The sequence below is a fragment of the Arctopsyche grandis genome, chromosome 1 (assembly GCF_051622035.1).
Source record: "Arctopsyche grandis isolate Sample6627 chromosome 1, ASM5162203v2, whole genome shotgun sequence".
NCBI classification, from domain to species: Eukaryota; Metazoa; Arthropoda; class Insecta; order Trichoptera; family Hydropsychidae; genus Arctopsyche; species Arctopsyche grandis.
The window spans coordinates 21,426,562-21,444,587 of record NC_135355.1 but is presented as its reverse complement, the minus strand read 5'-3'; the positions used below and the strand labels follow the sequence as shown (position 1 = coordinate 21,444,587).

At 31.8% G+C, this 18,026-nt stretch overlaps 2 protein-coding genes across 2 annotated transcripts; both read left to right on the top strand.

The window, feature by feature from the left end:
* The first annotated feature begins 3,103 nt into the window (after nucleotides 1–3,103).
* Tbcd (tubulin folding cofactor D) lies at nucleotides 3,104–8,722 on the top strand. The gene is made up of 17 exons (XM_077431893.1): nucleotides 3,104–3,540; nucleotides 3,968–4,127; nucleotides 4,190–4,313; nucleotides 4,384–4,634; nucleotides 4,710–4,870; nucleotides 4,944–5,151; nucleotides 5,223–5,449; nucleotides 5,557–5,826; nucleotides 5,905–6,205; nucleotides 6,280–6,546; nucleotides 6,627–6,953; nucleotides 7,025–7,184; nucleotides 7,265–7,550; nucleotides 7,620–7,788; nucleotides 7,871–8,010; nucleotides 8,088–8,243; nucleotides 8,315–8,722. The coding sequence occupies exons 1-17, from the start codon at nucleotides 3,154–3,156 to the stop codon at nucleotides 8,441–8,443; spliced, it is 3,723 nt and encodes a 1,240-aa protein (XP_077288019.1). The 5' UTR covers nucleotides 3,104–3,153; the 3' UTR covers nucleotides 8,444–8,722.
* A 6,543-nt stretch (nucleotides 8,723–15,265) lies between these two features.
* LOC143917185 (reelin domain-containing protein 1) lies at nucleotides 15,266–16,692 on the top strand. The gene is made up of 3 exons (XM_077438619.1): nucleotides 15,266–15,470; nucleotides 15,542–15,755; nucleotides 16,602–16,692. Exons 1-3 carry the CDS (start codon nucleotides 15,266–15,268, stop codon nucleotides 16,690–16,692), a joined length of 510 nt encoding a protein of 169 aa, XP_077294745.1.
* The last annotated feature ends 1,334 nt before the right edge of the window (nucleotides 16,693–18,026 follow it).

Genomic DNA, 18,026 nt, shown 5'->3' with positions numbered 1-18,026 from the left:
GGAGGCTTTTAATCGAAAGATCAAAAAAAAAGGAACAGGCTTTTCCTCCCGTATTCTGCGCGCGCACATTAATACGGGAGGAAAAGCCTGTTCCTCTTGTTCCTGTTGTATCCTGCTCGCGCAAATTAAGTGAGTATGTACCGTTAACCATGCACCCATTTTTTTTGATCTTTTGACTTAAGATCTTTCGATTTTCGATCTTTGCCTTCCGATATTTGCGTTTTCGGGCGTTTCACATTCAGGCCCGTGAGGTAGACCCAATTATTATATCCAGTTGACCAAACTTCAAGATTAAACCACAGTTTGTGATGGAAGGTATTATAAAATTTTTATGATTGACGGCATTCAAGGTATAATTTAATTAATTTTCTTAGATAGATTTCGCACATGCAAAAAAAGCCGCTGGGTCAAATCTGTACCATCGCGAACCTCATTCCCTGGAGTGTTTTCAGTGATATTTTATCCTTGTATTGACAGTAATCGATGACGGTGATTCCCATATTTGAAGACTTGTAGGAGAAACTAATCTAAATAATAACATCGTACGAATTGACAATGATATGAAGACACGCCTATCACAGCTGAAGACCAACCTATACGTCCCATGCCACACTTTTTTGGATATGTTAATAAATAAATAAAAGCTTAATTTCTATATATAAAATATTTATATTATGATTTAAAATGTTTATATAATTTATTCATAAATAATGATAAATTTTAACATAAATAAATGTAATAAATCAAATTTTAATTCATAAATTGAATGATGTAAACAATAATGACTATTTTTTGCAAAGCTTGTCTTAACATTTTATATATTTACGTAAAATAAATTTAATCTTTGGTTTAAATACATATATACGGTATAGAACTTTATAAGAATTTCGGACCTTTACCTTAATGCAATAATCCCATTTTTATATTAAAATATATTATTCTTAACATCGCCACAATAGAATTATTAGAGGGCTAAGCTGTTCAACCAATTAGTTTATATTACATATACATATATCTGTAAATATGATCTCAATCCGATTACGATAAATGGTAACGTGTTTTTTTTATCATAATAACAACATAATAATTTATAGGTCAAAAACGTAAGCTCAAAATACTATTAAAATTTTGGGTTATGATAATCTTAGAAATATTGCATAAGCACAGGTGCATCTAATAATGTATTCAAAATAGGTTCAGAAAAGTGAACGTGTCCTTTGAAGAACGCGGAAAAGTACTGGTATCGAATGATGAAATAAAAGCAGATTATTTAGTAAGATCATTATTATTGGTTTAAAATCTAAAATTATGCATACAATAAAAAAACGTAGCGCATACGTTTTTTTATTGTACATACATATTAGTAATAAAAATAATCAAATGCAAGACATAATTTTTAAAAATAAAGCTTCCAATTTGGGAGAGTGCCGATAAATTTATATTATATCGTCCAGTAGGATAACTTAACAAATTGAAAAAAAATTCCATCGCATCGACACTGAAAATTATTTTAAATTATGTGATATAAAATTTCTTTTTAATCTATAAAATTTGCAATATCCTTTTAATGTAAAAATTTTTCATTTTAGTCCAAAAACATAAAAGGCCGTATTTTTAATTGACAAGTGTCGTAAAGATGAAATTATTTAGGTTAATTGAGTGTTAGCACTGTTTTTGTGACGACGATATTTCATAAAATAAATTTCGTTGCAAATTATCACTCATAAGTGAGACACTCATTTGCGATTTCCTGAGTTGCACACCAAAGTTTGAATTTCGTAATGCTTTTTACTTTATCTATGTATGTACGTAGTAACAATAGACGAAGTTTTGTGATCATACGAAAATTCGAACTCGAGATTTTGACTGATTCGAACTCAGAATCGATTACTGATCACGTTTTCATGATCTAGAAAAAAATGTGTCTGTGTTTTGAACACCGTTAGTCCTATCGAACTGAAACTTAGTATCGGTTACTGACATTCTTATCGACACGAAGAGCTAGAGAAGAGATTTGGTGAGCACCCGTCAACCGGAAGTGGCAGTTTACTCTTGTTCAATTTTTCTTCCACTATCTATTTCGACCCCTTAAACATGTGATGAAACACGAAAAAATTCAAGTATAATTCTTGTATCAATGTGATGAAAATAAAAAAAAATCATTAAATTTTATAAATCGGAAGTGGGATTATTTCCTCTTAGAAAGGTCAAAAATGTTGTGACCACTATTCTATCCACACCCCTGAACGTATCAAGCTGAAAATTTATATTTGTATTCTTTATGTACTAACTTAGAGCTGATAAGGTTTTGGTTAGAATTCGTAAACCGGAAGTAGTATTTTTTTTTTAAAACAATATTTCATTATTTTATTTTGACCTTTTAAATTATTTCAAGCTTCCTGATATTTATTGTATATAATAAAGATAGTGATTTTAAGTAAAAATAAAAATAAAATCACCAAATTTTTTTGTTGTTGTTATATTATCTTTGCTAAAATCATTTAAAATTTGTAGTAAATAAACACCACTGTGCCCGAAGAAAAATATCTTTGATCTTGCCATTGATACATATTTTCCTTTTCATTTTACTTCATTTTTTTTTGTATTTGATAATTTGTGTGATTTATCAATTAAACACGACCAAATAATTCAATAATCTTATTTAAGAATTTATGATAGTTTACTATTTTCATTTCAAAACGGCTTTTAGCTTATTTTTAAACATCTCATACCGAAATTATTATAATATGATGAATTAAATCTAGAATTAAAATTAATTAAATTGTTAATGTACAATTTCATTTTTTATTATTTATTGTTTATGCTAAAATGTCGATTTCTAATGCATGCCAGAGTCTTTCGTCTCACTTCCATGGTGATAATTTTGAATTTCATCTCTTCTTCATGTTTGAAAAGATTTTTGTATTTTTCTGATGAAAAAATGAATCGAAAATTAAACTTGTTTTTTATTTTTTGAAATTAAAATTAATGAAGATAGTCTACTTTATTATTAATAATTATATTAAGCGTTTTAAATATGTAAATTAACAAAATTTGTGCAAACTCAGAGTACGCAAATATGATGGCCGTATTGAGTGGTCTTACGTTCGGTTCAACTGTCAAAGTCAGAACCGGCTGTCGTCTGTGGGCTAAATGTCGCTCGATGATGTTATGGAAGATGGAGAGGGAGGAGGAGGGGGTGGTGGAGGCCCCATGGAGGTTAGCAGCGAAACCACCGAATTGGCAAATCTGCAAGAGGCTATTCGACTATGTGTTGAATGTAGTGGGACAGCGAGCCAACCGGAAGGGGCTGCAACTGCTGTGGAGGCCGCCGCCGAACGGCTCTCCTTCCTCTTGAGACAATACTGTGAACGCCCTCGTCTGCTGGAGCCTCATCTGCCCAAGTTGCTTTCTCCTTTGGTGGCCACGGTCACCGCCCAGCCTTTTGCTTGCCCGCCCACTCGGGCTGCTCTGCTTTACATGTACCATGTGCTCAGAGTCAGAGGATACAAACACGCCATTGTTCATTTGCCGCATGAGGTATGAATGTGTTTGAATATACCAGAAATTTCTTATAGAATAACCCACTACTATACATATGCATAAAGGTGGAGTGTTTATTTTTCTTCTACTATGCAAATCTGCAATTTTCAATTTAGAACTACCAAATTTGTTATACATAATATCTCATAATTTTACAATTTTCTCATATCCACTGTATTCTTTATTTTATGATATTTTTTGGAAATTTATATGGAATCTTCTAGAACGTATCTACTGTGAAAGAACAGGATTAGGCTTATTGTTGTTTTATATAATTTAATTTTATACATTAACTTATATATTATAATTAAATTAGAATGTCAAAAATTTTATGTGGGTTAGTTCCATTATACAAAACTACGTAATTTTTTTTTTCAATTTGGAATAATTAAAAAATAAAATGCGTTTATTTGATCATTTTCAGGTATCAGATTTGTCTCCCATTCTCAAGTTTTTAGAGAGTGAAGATCCTCAAGATCGAGATAATTGGCACAGTAGGTTTATCCTATTGTTGTGGCTGTCCATTATTGTTATTATGCCATTCCATATGTCGAGGCTTGACGGCTTCACCTCTGGCGACAAAGGTAAAAAATCATTTAATTTTTATAAAAACTAATGAAGCTCTTTTAATTATTTGATATTTTAGACTGTGAAGGTGTGGTAAGAAAGACGACGATGAAGAGAATTTATGATATTTGTAAGACATATTCCTTAGTTACGGATGCTTGTTCAGAAGCTGGTGCATTTTTGACTTCAAAGTTTTTAACAAGGTATATTAAAATCCACTTAAAAATACTATTTTCCGTTGCAAATATTATATTTATTTTATTCTGCTTGTAGATCCGATGTTATTGAAATTTATTTGGGAGAGTTTTTTAAGTGGTCTTGTTGTCAAAATGCCGATCTTAGACAAGAAGACAATATTAATTACGGAGTCTTAGCAAGCGTTGCTACCGTTCTTAAGCATGGAAAACGTGAAGACCTTTTACCATACGCCGATGATTTGTTCAAATGGATTATAAAACAGAATTATAACAAAAGCAAAGCCATATTAGTTAGAAAGTATGGTATTAAGATTATTCAAAGAATAGGTAAAATTTTCATTTGTTATGTATTCAAATTATAATTATTTATCACATTATTATAAAAATTGTTTTATTTTACAGGATTAGTGCTATTGAAGCCTCGTTTAGCAACTTGGCGATATATACGTAAGAAGAGTTCTTTAGCATTAAATTTACAGGCCGGTTCCAATGCTAATGATCGTGTCGACGAAGACGAATTCGAACTTGAAATGAACGATGAAGATTTAGATATTCCAGAATTGGTAAATTTTATTAAAAACTTGAGTATGTTAAAACGTTATAAATTCATCATTTTCATAGTTGTTTTTTTTTCAGATTGAGGATATTATCGAACAACTATTATTAGGTTTACGAGATGGTGACAATATTGTGAGGTGGTCGGCTGCCAAAGGCTTAGGTCGAGTAGCTGCCAGATTGAGCAGCTCGGCAACTGGTGATATAATATCGGGTTTGATGGATTTGTTTAGCCCTCATGAAGGTGACGGAGCGTGGCACGGAGGTTGTCTTGCACTTGCTGAATTAGGTAATTTCGTAACTCTCCTATATTATCGAAAGAAATAGGCATGAAATTGTTACATATTAATTTATTTTCAGGTCGTAGAGGCTTACTCTTACCTCAATATCTTCCGGATGCAGTGGCAGTTGTGTTACTGGCTCTGCAATTTGAAGAAATACGAGGTCACACTCCGACAGGGCAACATGTCAGAGATGCGGCATGCTTCGTTTGCTGGGCTTTCGCTAGAGCTTATTCAGATGATCTAGTGCCTTATATTAATGATTTGTTAATTGGGTTAATGGTCACGGCTCTTTTTGATAGAGAGGTTTTTATTTTATTTCTAGTTCAATTGCTTAAAGATTTTTATTTGTTAGTTAGTTTTATCACATTTCGTAGTTTGAAAAGTTTGCAGTAATGATTTATTTTATTTAGATTAACTGCAGAATGGCTGGTAAAGCGGCATTTGAAGAAATCGTTGGTCGATGTTGCGATCCTTATGGACAAAATGTATTGATCATATCCTCTGAAGACTTTTATCTTGGTCCTCGTAACTCAGCTTTTCTTCGTGCTGCACCGTTTGTTGCAAAAACAAAAACATATGTGAAACCGTTAATTGATCATTTAGTAGAGAAAAAAGTACACCATTGGGATATTAACATAAGAGAACTTTCATCCAAGTCTTTACATTTGTTGACTAAAATGGTAGTACATCAGAAAATACAATACGATTAATTAGTATTTCATTTATTATATTGAATATTTTTTTATAAATACTTACAGGATGCAAAATATATGGCTGAAACTGTTTTGCCAACACTCACTGAACAGACATTATCCAATGACTTAAATACCAGACATGGTTCAATATTAGCAATCGGCGAAATCATTTACGCATTACATCTCACCAGCAATATAGAATTATCGACCAAACTACTGGAAGTCATAAAGAATATAGTGCCGATATTGAACAGCAGATATCAATTTAGAGGCTTAGGTGGTGAACTTATGCGACAAGCTTGTTGCGTGTGCATTGAAAATCTGTCCTTAGCCAAAGTCAAATATCATGAGGATAATATCATCGGTATCTATAAATTTCTACATAAGTATTTTTTTTTAAATGTACATATAATAGAGTATGTTTTATTTATTTCATAGATGATTGGCTTACTCTTATTGAGGAATGTTTGTCTCATGAAGCAATTGTAATTAGAAACAAAGCTGTCTCCGCTCTCACAGCAGTTTTTAATGAATATTTGAATTATGATGCTGTGAAAATTGTTATGTATCAAAATATTGATAATAAAGACACAAAGGATGCCTTATATCTCAAACGAAAACAGCTAGTTACAAAATATTGTGGTCAATTAAAAAATGTCGGCGCTACCGGCTTACAAATTAGAATGGGATACACATTAGCCATTGGTAAACATAAGTTAACAGCATTTTCCTTATTTGAAATATAAATTGATATTTATTTTTTTTTCGTATTCTACTTTATATAGGTGCTCTTCCAAGTTTTACACTTGAAGAATTTCTTCCGTTGGCCATATCATCATTAATCGAATGCGCGCAAATCAGTGAACCAACTCTGAAGTGGGCCGAATCGAGAAGAGACGGTTTGAAAGGATTGACAAATTTGTGCCAGACTGTTGGTGTGAAAAAAATGGAACATATTCAAATATCTAAGGATCTGTATAAAATTTGCAATTGGGACAAAACCGAAAATTGCATCTATGATATCTTTGAGTGTTTCATAAAATGCTTGTCAGAATATACAATAGAAATGAGAGGAGATATTGGCGCTTGGGTTAGAGAAACCAGTATTGCAGGTTTGCTTACCTATCCATTTTAGAAATCTTTCTATTTTACTTTTTGTCAATATGTGTGTTTATTATGACAGGAATTTTGTCATTGTGCAAACAATGTGCGAGAGAAAATGATTCAATATTCACTCCCGATTTGGTGCGACGTATAATGATTGGAATCGCTCAACAGTCGGTTGAAAAAATTGACAGAACTCGGGCTCATGCTGGTAAAACTTTCACAGCTTTACTATATTGGTATGATATTATTTTTACGTTTTGAACTGTTCAAATTTTATATTTGTAATTGAATGATGTTTTTTTATCGCGATTTATAGTACACCAACTATACCCCATATTCCACATCACAAAGAGCTATTGTCTATTTTCCCGCATCTCTATGATAATAATGAAAATGTATCTTCCGATGATGATTTAAAACAAAATTCTAAAAAAGTCGTGTTGGACGTGCCCGAAGAAGTTTTGCAATATAAGCCCACTGTGCTTTGGCTATTCGCCGAACATACTATGCCATTGTTTATCAAGTTGTTAGAATGGGACGTATATAGGTACAATATTATCTTGGGACTGACTGTGAGCGCTGGAGATATGACTGAAAGCTTGGCAAGTTACACAATTTATCTTAAATTTCGTTGTGAAAACATTAGTTATAATATTTTTTTTATATTTTAGGTAAAACATTCTACTTCTGCACTTTTTTCATACATGTCGTCTTTGCACGATAACTACCCCAGAATGCAAATAATATGCAACACTATAGTGAAAGTATTTGAAGATAACCACAACGTTGATCGTGTAGTGATACCCATGCTGAAGTTTCTAGATCGTCTATTAAGTTCAGGTACAGATTTATGCTCAAGTTTTTATTCGAATGTCCATATGTAATATATGTACATACAAACATAGAATTTACACAATTCCAGGTTGTATTAATCCTGTATTGGAAGATCAAGATTGTAGCTTCGCAAATGACGTTTCAAATCATGTCAAAATTGAAATCAAAAATTGTCGCAACATTTATAAACTTTTGGATGCGATTAGCGTTTTGTGTCAAATAATACAGGTATTTTTTTAATAGTTTCATTTATTTTTTGTAATCGTTTTATTTTTTTAATTATATATACATATGTATGTCCATAGGTCGGTGGTGAAGTTTGCCGTAAAGCTTTAGCAAAGCTAACAATATGTATTTGTCATATGGATAAATATGTTAGAAAAGCCACGGCTACTAAATTGTATGATGCTCTTCTCATATATGGTGATTCAACTACAATTCCTCCAGAAAATTTTGATGAGGTTTGTTTTGATCATTATTTGTGTTTATTTTAACAGCGAATCATTTCCAAAGTCTGTCTTTTTTATTATAGGCCATGTCTCAGTTAGCCGAAACAAATTGGGAAATGGAAGTTTCAGTATTAAAACCAATTAGAAACTCATTATGCACATTGATGGGTATTCCGATCCCAATTCCCATTAAAAAGGCTGCTAACAACTGATCTGATCGAGCATTTAAAACATACATACATATATACATATTATAATGTGCACATTCACATTAAAATGAATAAAGCTTATTTATAAATTCACTGACATGATTAATTGAATAGCTTTAACTATTTTAAGCGAAACAATAAAACTCTGTTATATCTAATATATAATAATACATTATCATTGTGATATTTTATGTCTAAAACATTCACATTCTTTTTTTTATTTTTTTTATAATAAAATCGCTTACGCTAATCAAAAATTAAAAATAAATATCTTTACTAATAATTTTGTTTTTTGTTTTACCCATCCTCTATTCATATAAGTGTTATTATCAATTTTCATATTTATTTATAATTTTGCTAATGTGATATTATAGAATAGCTCCAAGTCGTCACTATGGCTAAACAAAAAAAAAAATACAATAAGTATGAATGCACATTTACGATCTCAAATTAAACAATTTCTCAATCAGATCAACATATTTGGGATGAAATAAATCTGGTTGAGAAGCTTGATGCCTCTTGCAACAGATTATGAAGCCATCAGATTGGTACGTGCCACAGGAGAAGAGAACAAACAGCAACATCTAATGTACCTGAGTTGGCAGGGAACACTGAATCTCAATTCTGTAAGAATTTGCGGATTCCTCACTAAACCAACCAGTAACTTATTTTCATTTAAATTTTTTCCCAAATATACTCTACGTCGTGACTCAAGAGAATTGTAACCTAGTGCTCCCAGTAGGTAGGCACTAGGATAGAGCTAAGGATAGCGGCCGTAAACTATGATACACATATGTGCATATTTTTATTTATACATATGTACATACACTACTGGTCTGTGTGCACTCGGTAAAATATCGCAATTCGGATCAATGGAATTAATAACACCGAGAAACAAAAAAAATTACCAGAGCGGAGACTAACCAATATTTACTAACTTTGACCCACTGAATTCGAATATGATATTGATTTTTGTTGGTTGGTGATCGCTTACGAGATATGAGCGTTTAAAAAATTGCGCGATTTTTACAGTTTTTTGGCTTTTGCGGTCTTTAACTCAAAATCTAGTATTGCTGTGCTCAAAGTGAGTATTGGAATCCATAGTCAGATGTTTTTCCTATTGATTGTGATATTTCATTGCTTTAAAATACTTATGATTAATTGTCTAGCGAATTTTAAATCAAAAATATTTTTTTTTTTCTTATGGATTTTTTTCTTGTTATTTAATTTATTATTCTTGCATTTTCAATTATAGTAAAAATTTATTTTGTTGCGAGTGTAATATTATTAATTTAATAAAATTACAAATAAATAAATTCGAGTTCTTAAAGACTTTTTAACGATTATGATTTAATGTATCGACAGGTAATTGCGTAAAGTTCGGCCCAGTTGTGGCTCATGCGTTGTACTAATCACAACTATGAGAATGAGCTGGACCACTTTCACTTCTCTCAGTGAAGAAATTGCACAACTCATGTGGGGCAATAAAAGCACACGACTTGTCACATGGAACCACATTTTCAATGAACTCCATATTTACACTACCCTATTAAGTCTTCTCGTTCACCACATATGTACATATACACACACTTTATTAGTCTGATATGTAGATTTCACAATTGAACTTTATTGCATATGATGTACTATATAGTTGGTTTTCATGGATATGTATGTACTATTAATCGGTCTCTGTGACGGGCCCGAATGTGAAACGCCCGAAAACGCAAATATCGGAAGGCAAAGATCGAAAATCGAAAGATCAAAAAAAGGGTGCATGGTAAACGGTACATACTCACTTAATTTTCGCGAGCAGGATACAACAGGAACAAAAGGAACAGGTTTTTCCTCCTGTATTCTGCCCGCGCGCTTTAATACGGGAGGAAAAGCCTGTTCCTCTTGTTCCTGTTATATCCTGCTCGCACAAATTAAGTGAGTATGTACCATTTACCATGCACCCTTTTTTTGTCTTTCGACTTAAGATCTTTCGATTTTCGATCTTTGCCTTCCGATATTTGCGTTTTCGGGCGTTTCACATTCGGGCCCGTGAGGTAGACCCATTATTAATACATTAAATGCACTTGAGGATATGAAACTTAATTTTTCTGCAGATTGGGAAATAAAGTATTGGTTGAAATTTGTAGCAATGCCATATCATTTTTTTTGTTCAGTTAATTACTGTTGTTGCACGATTTAATTACTTTAGAGTAGAGAGAATTTTTTTACCGCACTTTCTTTAGTTATAAGTTTATGTATTTTACAGATAATTTGTCATAATATATATATATATATATATATATATATATATATATATATATATATATATATATATATATATATATATATATATATATATATATATATATATATATATATATATATATATATATATATATATATGTATATATTGGTATTAAAATAGAAGCACATAAAATTTATTGTGAAATATAATATAATAGTTTGTTTTTTGATCAAATCGGCGAAAGTTTTCTGTATAAAAGTGATAAAACTAAAGTGAAAGTGGCACAAGTAATCTTTAATTGTTACTCTGGATTTTTTCCCTGAAAGTTGTGTTATTTTTTGTTAATAAAAAAAAATGAAAACAATAAAGAACATTAAAGTTAGTGTTTGATATAAAATTTTTGTATTAGGATTAGTGCTTGTATATTTATGTACATATGTACATATTTTAATTTTACTTAACTCGTTTTATCGAACTTAGCACGAATTTACCGATATGATTTCATAATAGTGCTTTTAATGTTATTTATTTAACATGGGGAAATTCGTTTATTTGTTTTATTAAATATTGTATACGATGCTATGTGTGTGGTATTAAATAACAAGGAAGTACATACATATGTATGTTGCTGCCCAAAACATCAGGTTTCAGAAGCATGGATATGTTATGTAAGACAATTTTGGCAGCCTTTCTCAAATATCGTAAAACGCGATATTTGAGAAAGGCTTCGTGATAATGATTGTATATAACGTATAATAGAAAAGAGAAAATCCCAATAGTGCCTTAGCATTGCCCAAAGGCAAGCAAAAATAAAAAAAATAATGAAGAAACATTGATCGATTTATTTCTTAATTTAATATCATTGAATAATGATTATATTTACTCAGATTATTAAAGATCATATTATAATTTGTGCACTACAAACACATGATATTAAAAGATATTATAATTATGGTTTTTTGGGATAAAAGTGTACATTTAAAGTATGAAACAGCAGCAATGTATTGCAAATATTTTAAAAAGTGGCGATTGAGTCGTATTACAGAATTTGAAAATTTATGAAACAACAAAAAAAAAACAAGTCAGTAGTAACTCTATACAAAAGTGCAATACCAATAATAATAATCGGAGTTGTTCTCTAGCCGCTTGCACATTTATTTTATATGCAGCTTGAAAACATGCAGCGTTACATTTGACCCACTTTAATTTATTTTTTCCTAAAATGTTCTTTCAATGCGTAACACTCGTAGATGGAGCATTTTTATTTTCGCACGTTTCTTAATAAATTTAAACGTTCAAAAATTTATTGACAAATGAGTAATTACATTTTACTAATTTATCTATTTGAATAGAACACTTGAAAAGGTGAAATATTTCTCAACATTTTGCTCCCATAAAAATAGTATTGTGTATAGCACATTGTTCTTAATAGATCAATATGAAATTGGTTTCACTGACCATTTCAAAGTAGCCGAAGGCATTTGAGCATTTAAACTGTTCGAAAACACTGACACTATGATTAGAAGAAATTCAACGTTGCGCAAGATAAACGTTCAACCTTAAAAATTGAGCCACACCCTGGCGTCTATGTGTAAGTATAATCTTTTTTATCGTTGTCATTAAAAGTTTTGAGATATTAGAAAAAGCTCTAGTTACTTGAGCGCTTGTTAAACTTTATCAAAACCTGTAAATAAACTGAAATTTTCAATCGGTACGACTGAAACGGATTTTTTTTGCGTTAGAAAATCGCAATACATACATATATGTATATCTACCACAGGAAAGCTTTTAGGCAATACTCGAGCGGAAGAACTGTAAATTGATCTGTCTCTGTAATGGAATCGTTCTGTTGATCAGGTGAAAGCAGTGGTTGTTGAATATTCCAACCGCGTTTCGTGTCCTATTAATGCTTTTACAGATAATCTCACTCATGCAGACTTACTTTCCTACGCTCATTAAGAATTCAACAGTTGACGGTATAAATGGTAAGTACTCGCGAAAAGCGAATTGAATTTATCTTTAGGGACAGTGCACGATGTACATGATACAATTCGATAAAACTACCACAAAAAACGATCCTTAAAAATCCCGATTACTGTTTCAGTTCCTGATCCCGATTACTGTTTCAGTTCCGGATCCCCATAACTGTTTCAGTTCCGGATTCCAATTACTGTTTCAGTTCCAGATCCCGATTACTGTTTCAGTTCCGAATCCGGATGCCTTTTTCAATTCCGGATTTTAATTACTGTTTCAGTTCCAGATCCCGATTACTGTTTCAGTTCCGGATCCCGAAAACTGTTTCAGTTCAGTATCCGGATGCCTTTTTCAATTCCAGATCCCGATTACAGTTTCAGTTCCGGATCTCGATTCCTGTTTCAGTTTCAGATCCTGATTCCATTTTTAGTTCCGGATCCGGATTTCTGTTTCATTTCCGGATCCGGATTCCTGTTTCAGTTCCAGATCCCGATTTCTTTTTCAGTTCCGGTTCCGGATCCGGATTCCTGTTTCAGTTCCGGATCAGGATTATTTTTTCAGTTCCGGTTCACTTATATATAATATATAAAAAAAGCCATTAATTTCTGATTGGCTGTTAGTAATTTTTTTTTTCGATTCTTTAATTCGATAAATTTAATAAAATCCATGTTTAATCGGTTTATATAATAGTTACCGAGCGAAGCCGGGTAAAATCACTAGTTATTAATAAAAGAAAGTTAAAGAAACGTTGAACGTTGAGATATTCGATAGCAATGCGACTATTTTGAAGACGTGAATAGCCCCATATATCCATGTGAATAGCCAATAGCCAATAGACGTGTGTATGTACGTACATACGTATGTAATAATGTCATTAATCAATATCCAAAACTGGCTCTTGGCGGAAATAATAATTCTGCAGCTGTCCTTTATCGTTAATGAATTTTAAGGGTTTACTTTAAAATAACTTTGAATAACAAACTTTCATTTTTTGCAAATAAAATAAAATATTACTTTTCGATTTATCTACTTACATATATATAAAATTCTTTAAAATACAATTTTGACTGACTTGAACCCAGAATCGATCACCGATCACCGGGGGGGGGGGGGGGTAGCCGAGGTAAAGTTCCAGGGCCTGGACTACCCAAGGGGCCCCGTGTCGGAAATCGTTCCTCTTATATCATACTTATATGTAGATATTTTTCCAATAGTTCTGATAGATTTTTCGCATATTAAAAATATGTCTGTAAAATCTTTTTTTTTAGTTTGTCATAGGGCTCGAAATTATTTTTCACAGGGCCTGGGATTCCTTTCAGCAGCCCTGCTTGTTATTATATTTTTTACTTAAAATATTTCATAGAATGTACAAGTAATATAGTTTACAGCCATTCGCCATACACTACCGTTTGAAGACCTCTTCAACACTTTTCCATTCTTCTCTGTTTCCGCTAACTCTCATCCATCTCATCCCACACATTTTTCTGATTTCATCCACAGATCTCCCCTGTAGCCTTACTTGCATCCTTTTACATTTTCTCGGTTACCATTCGAACAATTCTTTCGTCTATCTATACGTGACCTGCTCATTGCCATTTCAATCTCTTCACTCTCACCATTACATCAACCACCTTTGTCATACTTCTTAACCACGTATTCTTGTATCTCTGCTCGTTATGCCAAGATTACTTTTTAAGAATAATACATTTGCCCATTGTTTGGGCGAGCGCCTGATTCAAAATTGCTATGCAGTTTGCATTCGGGCAGTTTAAATTGTAAGCATAAATACCAAACCGGAATCGGATATCTGATTCTTTCATGATGCAATATACTACATTTAATATTTGTATACATCTTTAAATAAGAGAGAAAGGATTCCGCTTCGGTGTCTGACGGAAGTTTCTTTGACGATTTTTATTAGAGGTAGATAATACAGACTTTTACCGTCGCGCAACCCAGTTTGGAAACGATTCGTTTTAAACGTAGTCGCCGTCCAATTTTATGTAACTTGAACCGCGTTCACTTTTAACGAAAACGTATTCGCGATCCGAAGTACGAGGTTTCGTGGTCGAACAGCGAACTGATGTTGGCCAGTTCCAATCTCGACACGACACTAACCAGCAGCACTGGAGCGCCAAGAGCGCAACGCCTTTTATATGGTACTTCTTTTTCTAATACTGTCTTCAGTTCTTATAAATTTCAGACGCATAAGGATCAATCTAGATGCAGAATATAAAAAAGAAATCACGACTTGAATTGTTATTAGATATTCACAACTGCTACCAACAGAACTATTCTACAATATCTATACATATAATACTTGAATAGTCAAATATACTCAAATTTATAGTTCAAAGCATTTAAGTAGATTATATGTATATATCACAAGTAGCCCTTCTCTACTTTAAACAACTCCAAACTATGTTCTATTGAGTCACTTATCTATTATATTGTAATGCAATATAATAAAGGACTTCAACTATGAAACAATACATTCATACCGTACAAATTTTATCTCTATGTAACAAAAGGTCATTCAAATAGAAAGTTAACCTACCTGAAATTATACAACACGATTTATTGCAGACTGAGAAGACATAAAGTGCGTGATTATGAAGTTGCTGCTGAGCATATGCTTCATAGTATATGTAACAACACCATCTTTGGGTTTTCCCGATGGTGCACCGGTGGACGCTTGCGTGAAACCGCGACCAAACCAACCTTACCATGGACAAGCTAAGCCGCAGCCTCCAGAGACGTTGCCTTATCAAGTGGTAGCTTCGGACTCCCATTATGGACCTGGTTCAAAAATAACTGGTAGTAAAAGTCATATTTCAAACGACGAAGTTTTTGATGGTGATTGTATTGTATGACGGTTTACTTTTCAGTGGCTATTCAGGGTTTGGCGCCGTTTAAAGGATTCTTCTTGCAGGCTAGGGATGTGGCAACTAATAACTGGGTTGGAGAATGGCTTCACACTTCCAATACGACCATTCATCCCGAATGTGCTTCCATAACGCATGCTGATCCTAAAGAGAAACAGCAGGCTACGTTCGTATGGATAGCGCCAGCTAACATTCCGCCAGGAGAAGTTTACTTCACGTAAGTACTTTGTATTTTTTTTAAGGATTTCCATGAAAAACTACATAGAAGTACACGGAAAAAAGACGTTGCCTTTATTTTCCTTCTTTTCATGTTATTTTGCGCTATTTTTCGATACTTCGACCCACATTTTAATGGTTTTGTCTATTTCAATTTTCTTCGTCATCCAAAATATAATTTAGACTCCAGTTTCCTACACTTTATAAAGGGTTTGAATTCCAAAACTTTCATTCAACAATTAGAATGGTTTAGGTAGTGTTTTTCGATATACAATTTTCCATATTCGTTGAAACAACCACAAATGTTTATCGATGTAAACATAGTCCATAAAAAAATTCAAAATTTGAATCCGATTATAAAACGCTTTAACGATCAGACGTTGATTTCATTTAACCAAATAAGGACATCATCTCAGACAAAACATAAAACGAGTTTCGGATTACGAAACTGTTTATTTATTTATATAAAATGTGTGACAGTTTCGCAACGAATTGATCAACAACTTTATTTTTTGTATAAAAAATTTGGTACAAACAGAAAATTCACCACAATGTAATTATTGCCATTATGAATTTTGCTGGTCAGGTCTGTGCGGCAGTTGCCGCTAATCATTTAGTCGTTTAAAAGACCATTAACGTCCTGAAAGGCTTTTGTGCATAAAATAATAAATACTCTCGTTTACAAAATTAACACATATAAACCGGTATGGCGACCCGGTACGAAAGTGAGAGGTTTTGTATTATACAACTTCCGTTAGGTTCGTCGACTCGACTGGTAAACGCGACTCATGAACCTTGACACGATTTCTCGTATCAATCGAAATAATGATCTCGTTTCTTATTCTAGGGGTACTGTGCTGAAAGACTATGGGACTTTCTGGTCTAACTTGGTTGCTGGGGTGGCCCAACAAGAGAACGACTTGTATGAACGTCACTAATCATCGTCTCATATTGTACATATGCATCTAAATTATCGTCCTCTCATCATCACTTTATTAATCATTCCTTCAATTGATACAACTCTAGTATAATATTATTAATTTAATTGAACCATTTCATATCGTTTTTATTTATAATATACTTTTAATTTATATCGTGATTAGTACAACTGAGTTTAAGGTGCTTGTCGGTAAAGTTCACTGGTAACTTTAAACTGTTACCTATGTAATTATTGTCTGTGATATTTCAAGTATGATTTTCCTACCTATAAATATTTTTTCTTCAATGATTTCTTACATTAAGAATATTTTTGTTGCCATTTACTTCTTACTTCTTCTTTGTAACTTTTTTTTCACTTTAAATGAAATTAATTAATTTCATATTTCATCTTTCCATCTGTGTATATATTTATATCACCCTATTTCTTTTCTCATTCAAAAATATTTTTAACGACATTTGATTTCTAAATTTATTATGTTAATGAACATAAACATTCTTAGTAAACATTATATCTATCGGTAATGAAATCAAATTAGGAAATTTCTAAACTATACAATTATATACTATTTCATTTCACTTTCTATCTTTCAATCCTTTATTTTATGTATGTAGATACTTACATTTCTTCTTAAAAGTTTCTACATATTGCCATATTTTCCCCCTTTACTTTTTCGGTATCAATTTTTATTACTTATTTATTTCAATCATATCATCATCAATTCTTCTTCTCACATCACAACAGCACTTTTGCATATCACGACTTTTTAAAAACATAAGTGTTCTCTTCAAACATTAGGATTAATAAAATTGCATTCCTTCTTTAAAATATTTCTTGTATATGATTATTTTCAATTATCTCTTATTCCTCTTCAATTAAATACTTATCTAACTAATATATAATACTTCATTTTCCAAACACTGAACTATTTTCATTTTACAATTCTTTAATACTAGATCTGTCTCTCATTTCTTTCTGATTTTCTTTTCTCTTATTTATTTTACCTTTCCTGTATTATTTCAATATGTAATTACACTTTTAATAATTTCTTACTGATTTTCTTTTCTTAGATTTCTTTTACCTTTTATGTATTTTTTCAATATTAAATTGCACTTTTAAATAGCATATTATGTATTAATTTATTTTCTTTTCAAATTTATTTCTTATTACCTATTATTTATTTTTCTTTCTTTTAATGTTTCCTTTTTTCTATTTATATTTTTTCTTCTACGTATCCTCTTTTCTTCTTTCTTTTTTATTCTTCATTTCATTTTTAATCTCTTTCACTTTTCTTGCTTATCTATTTTATCCTCTTTTTATAATATATTTTATCAT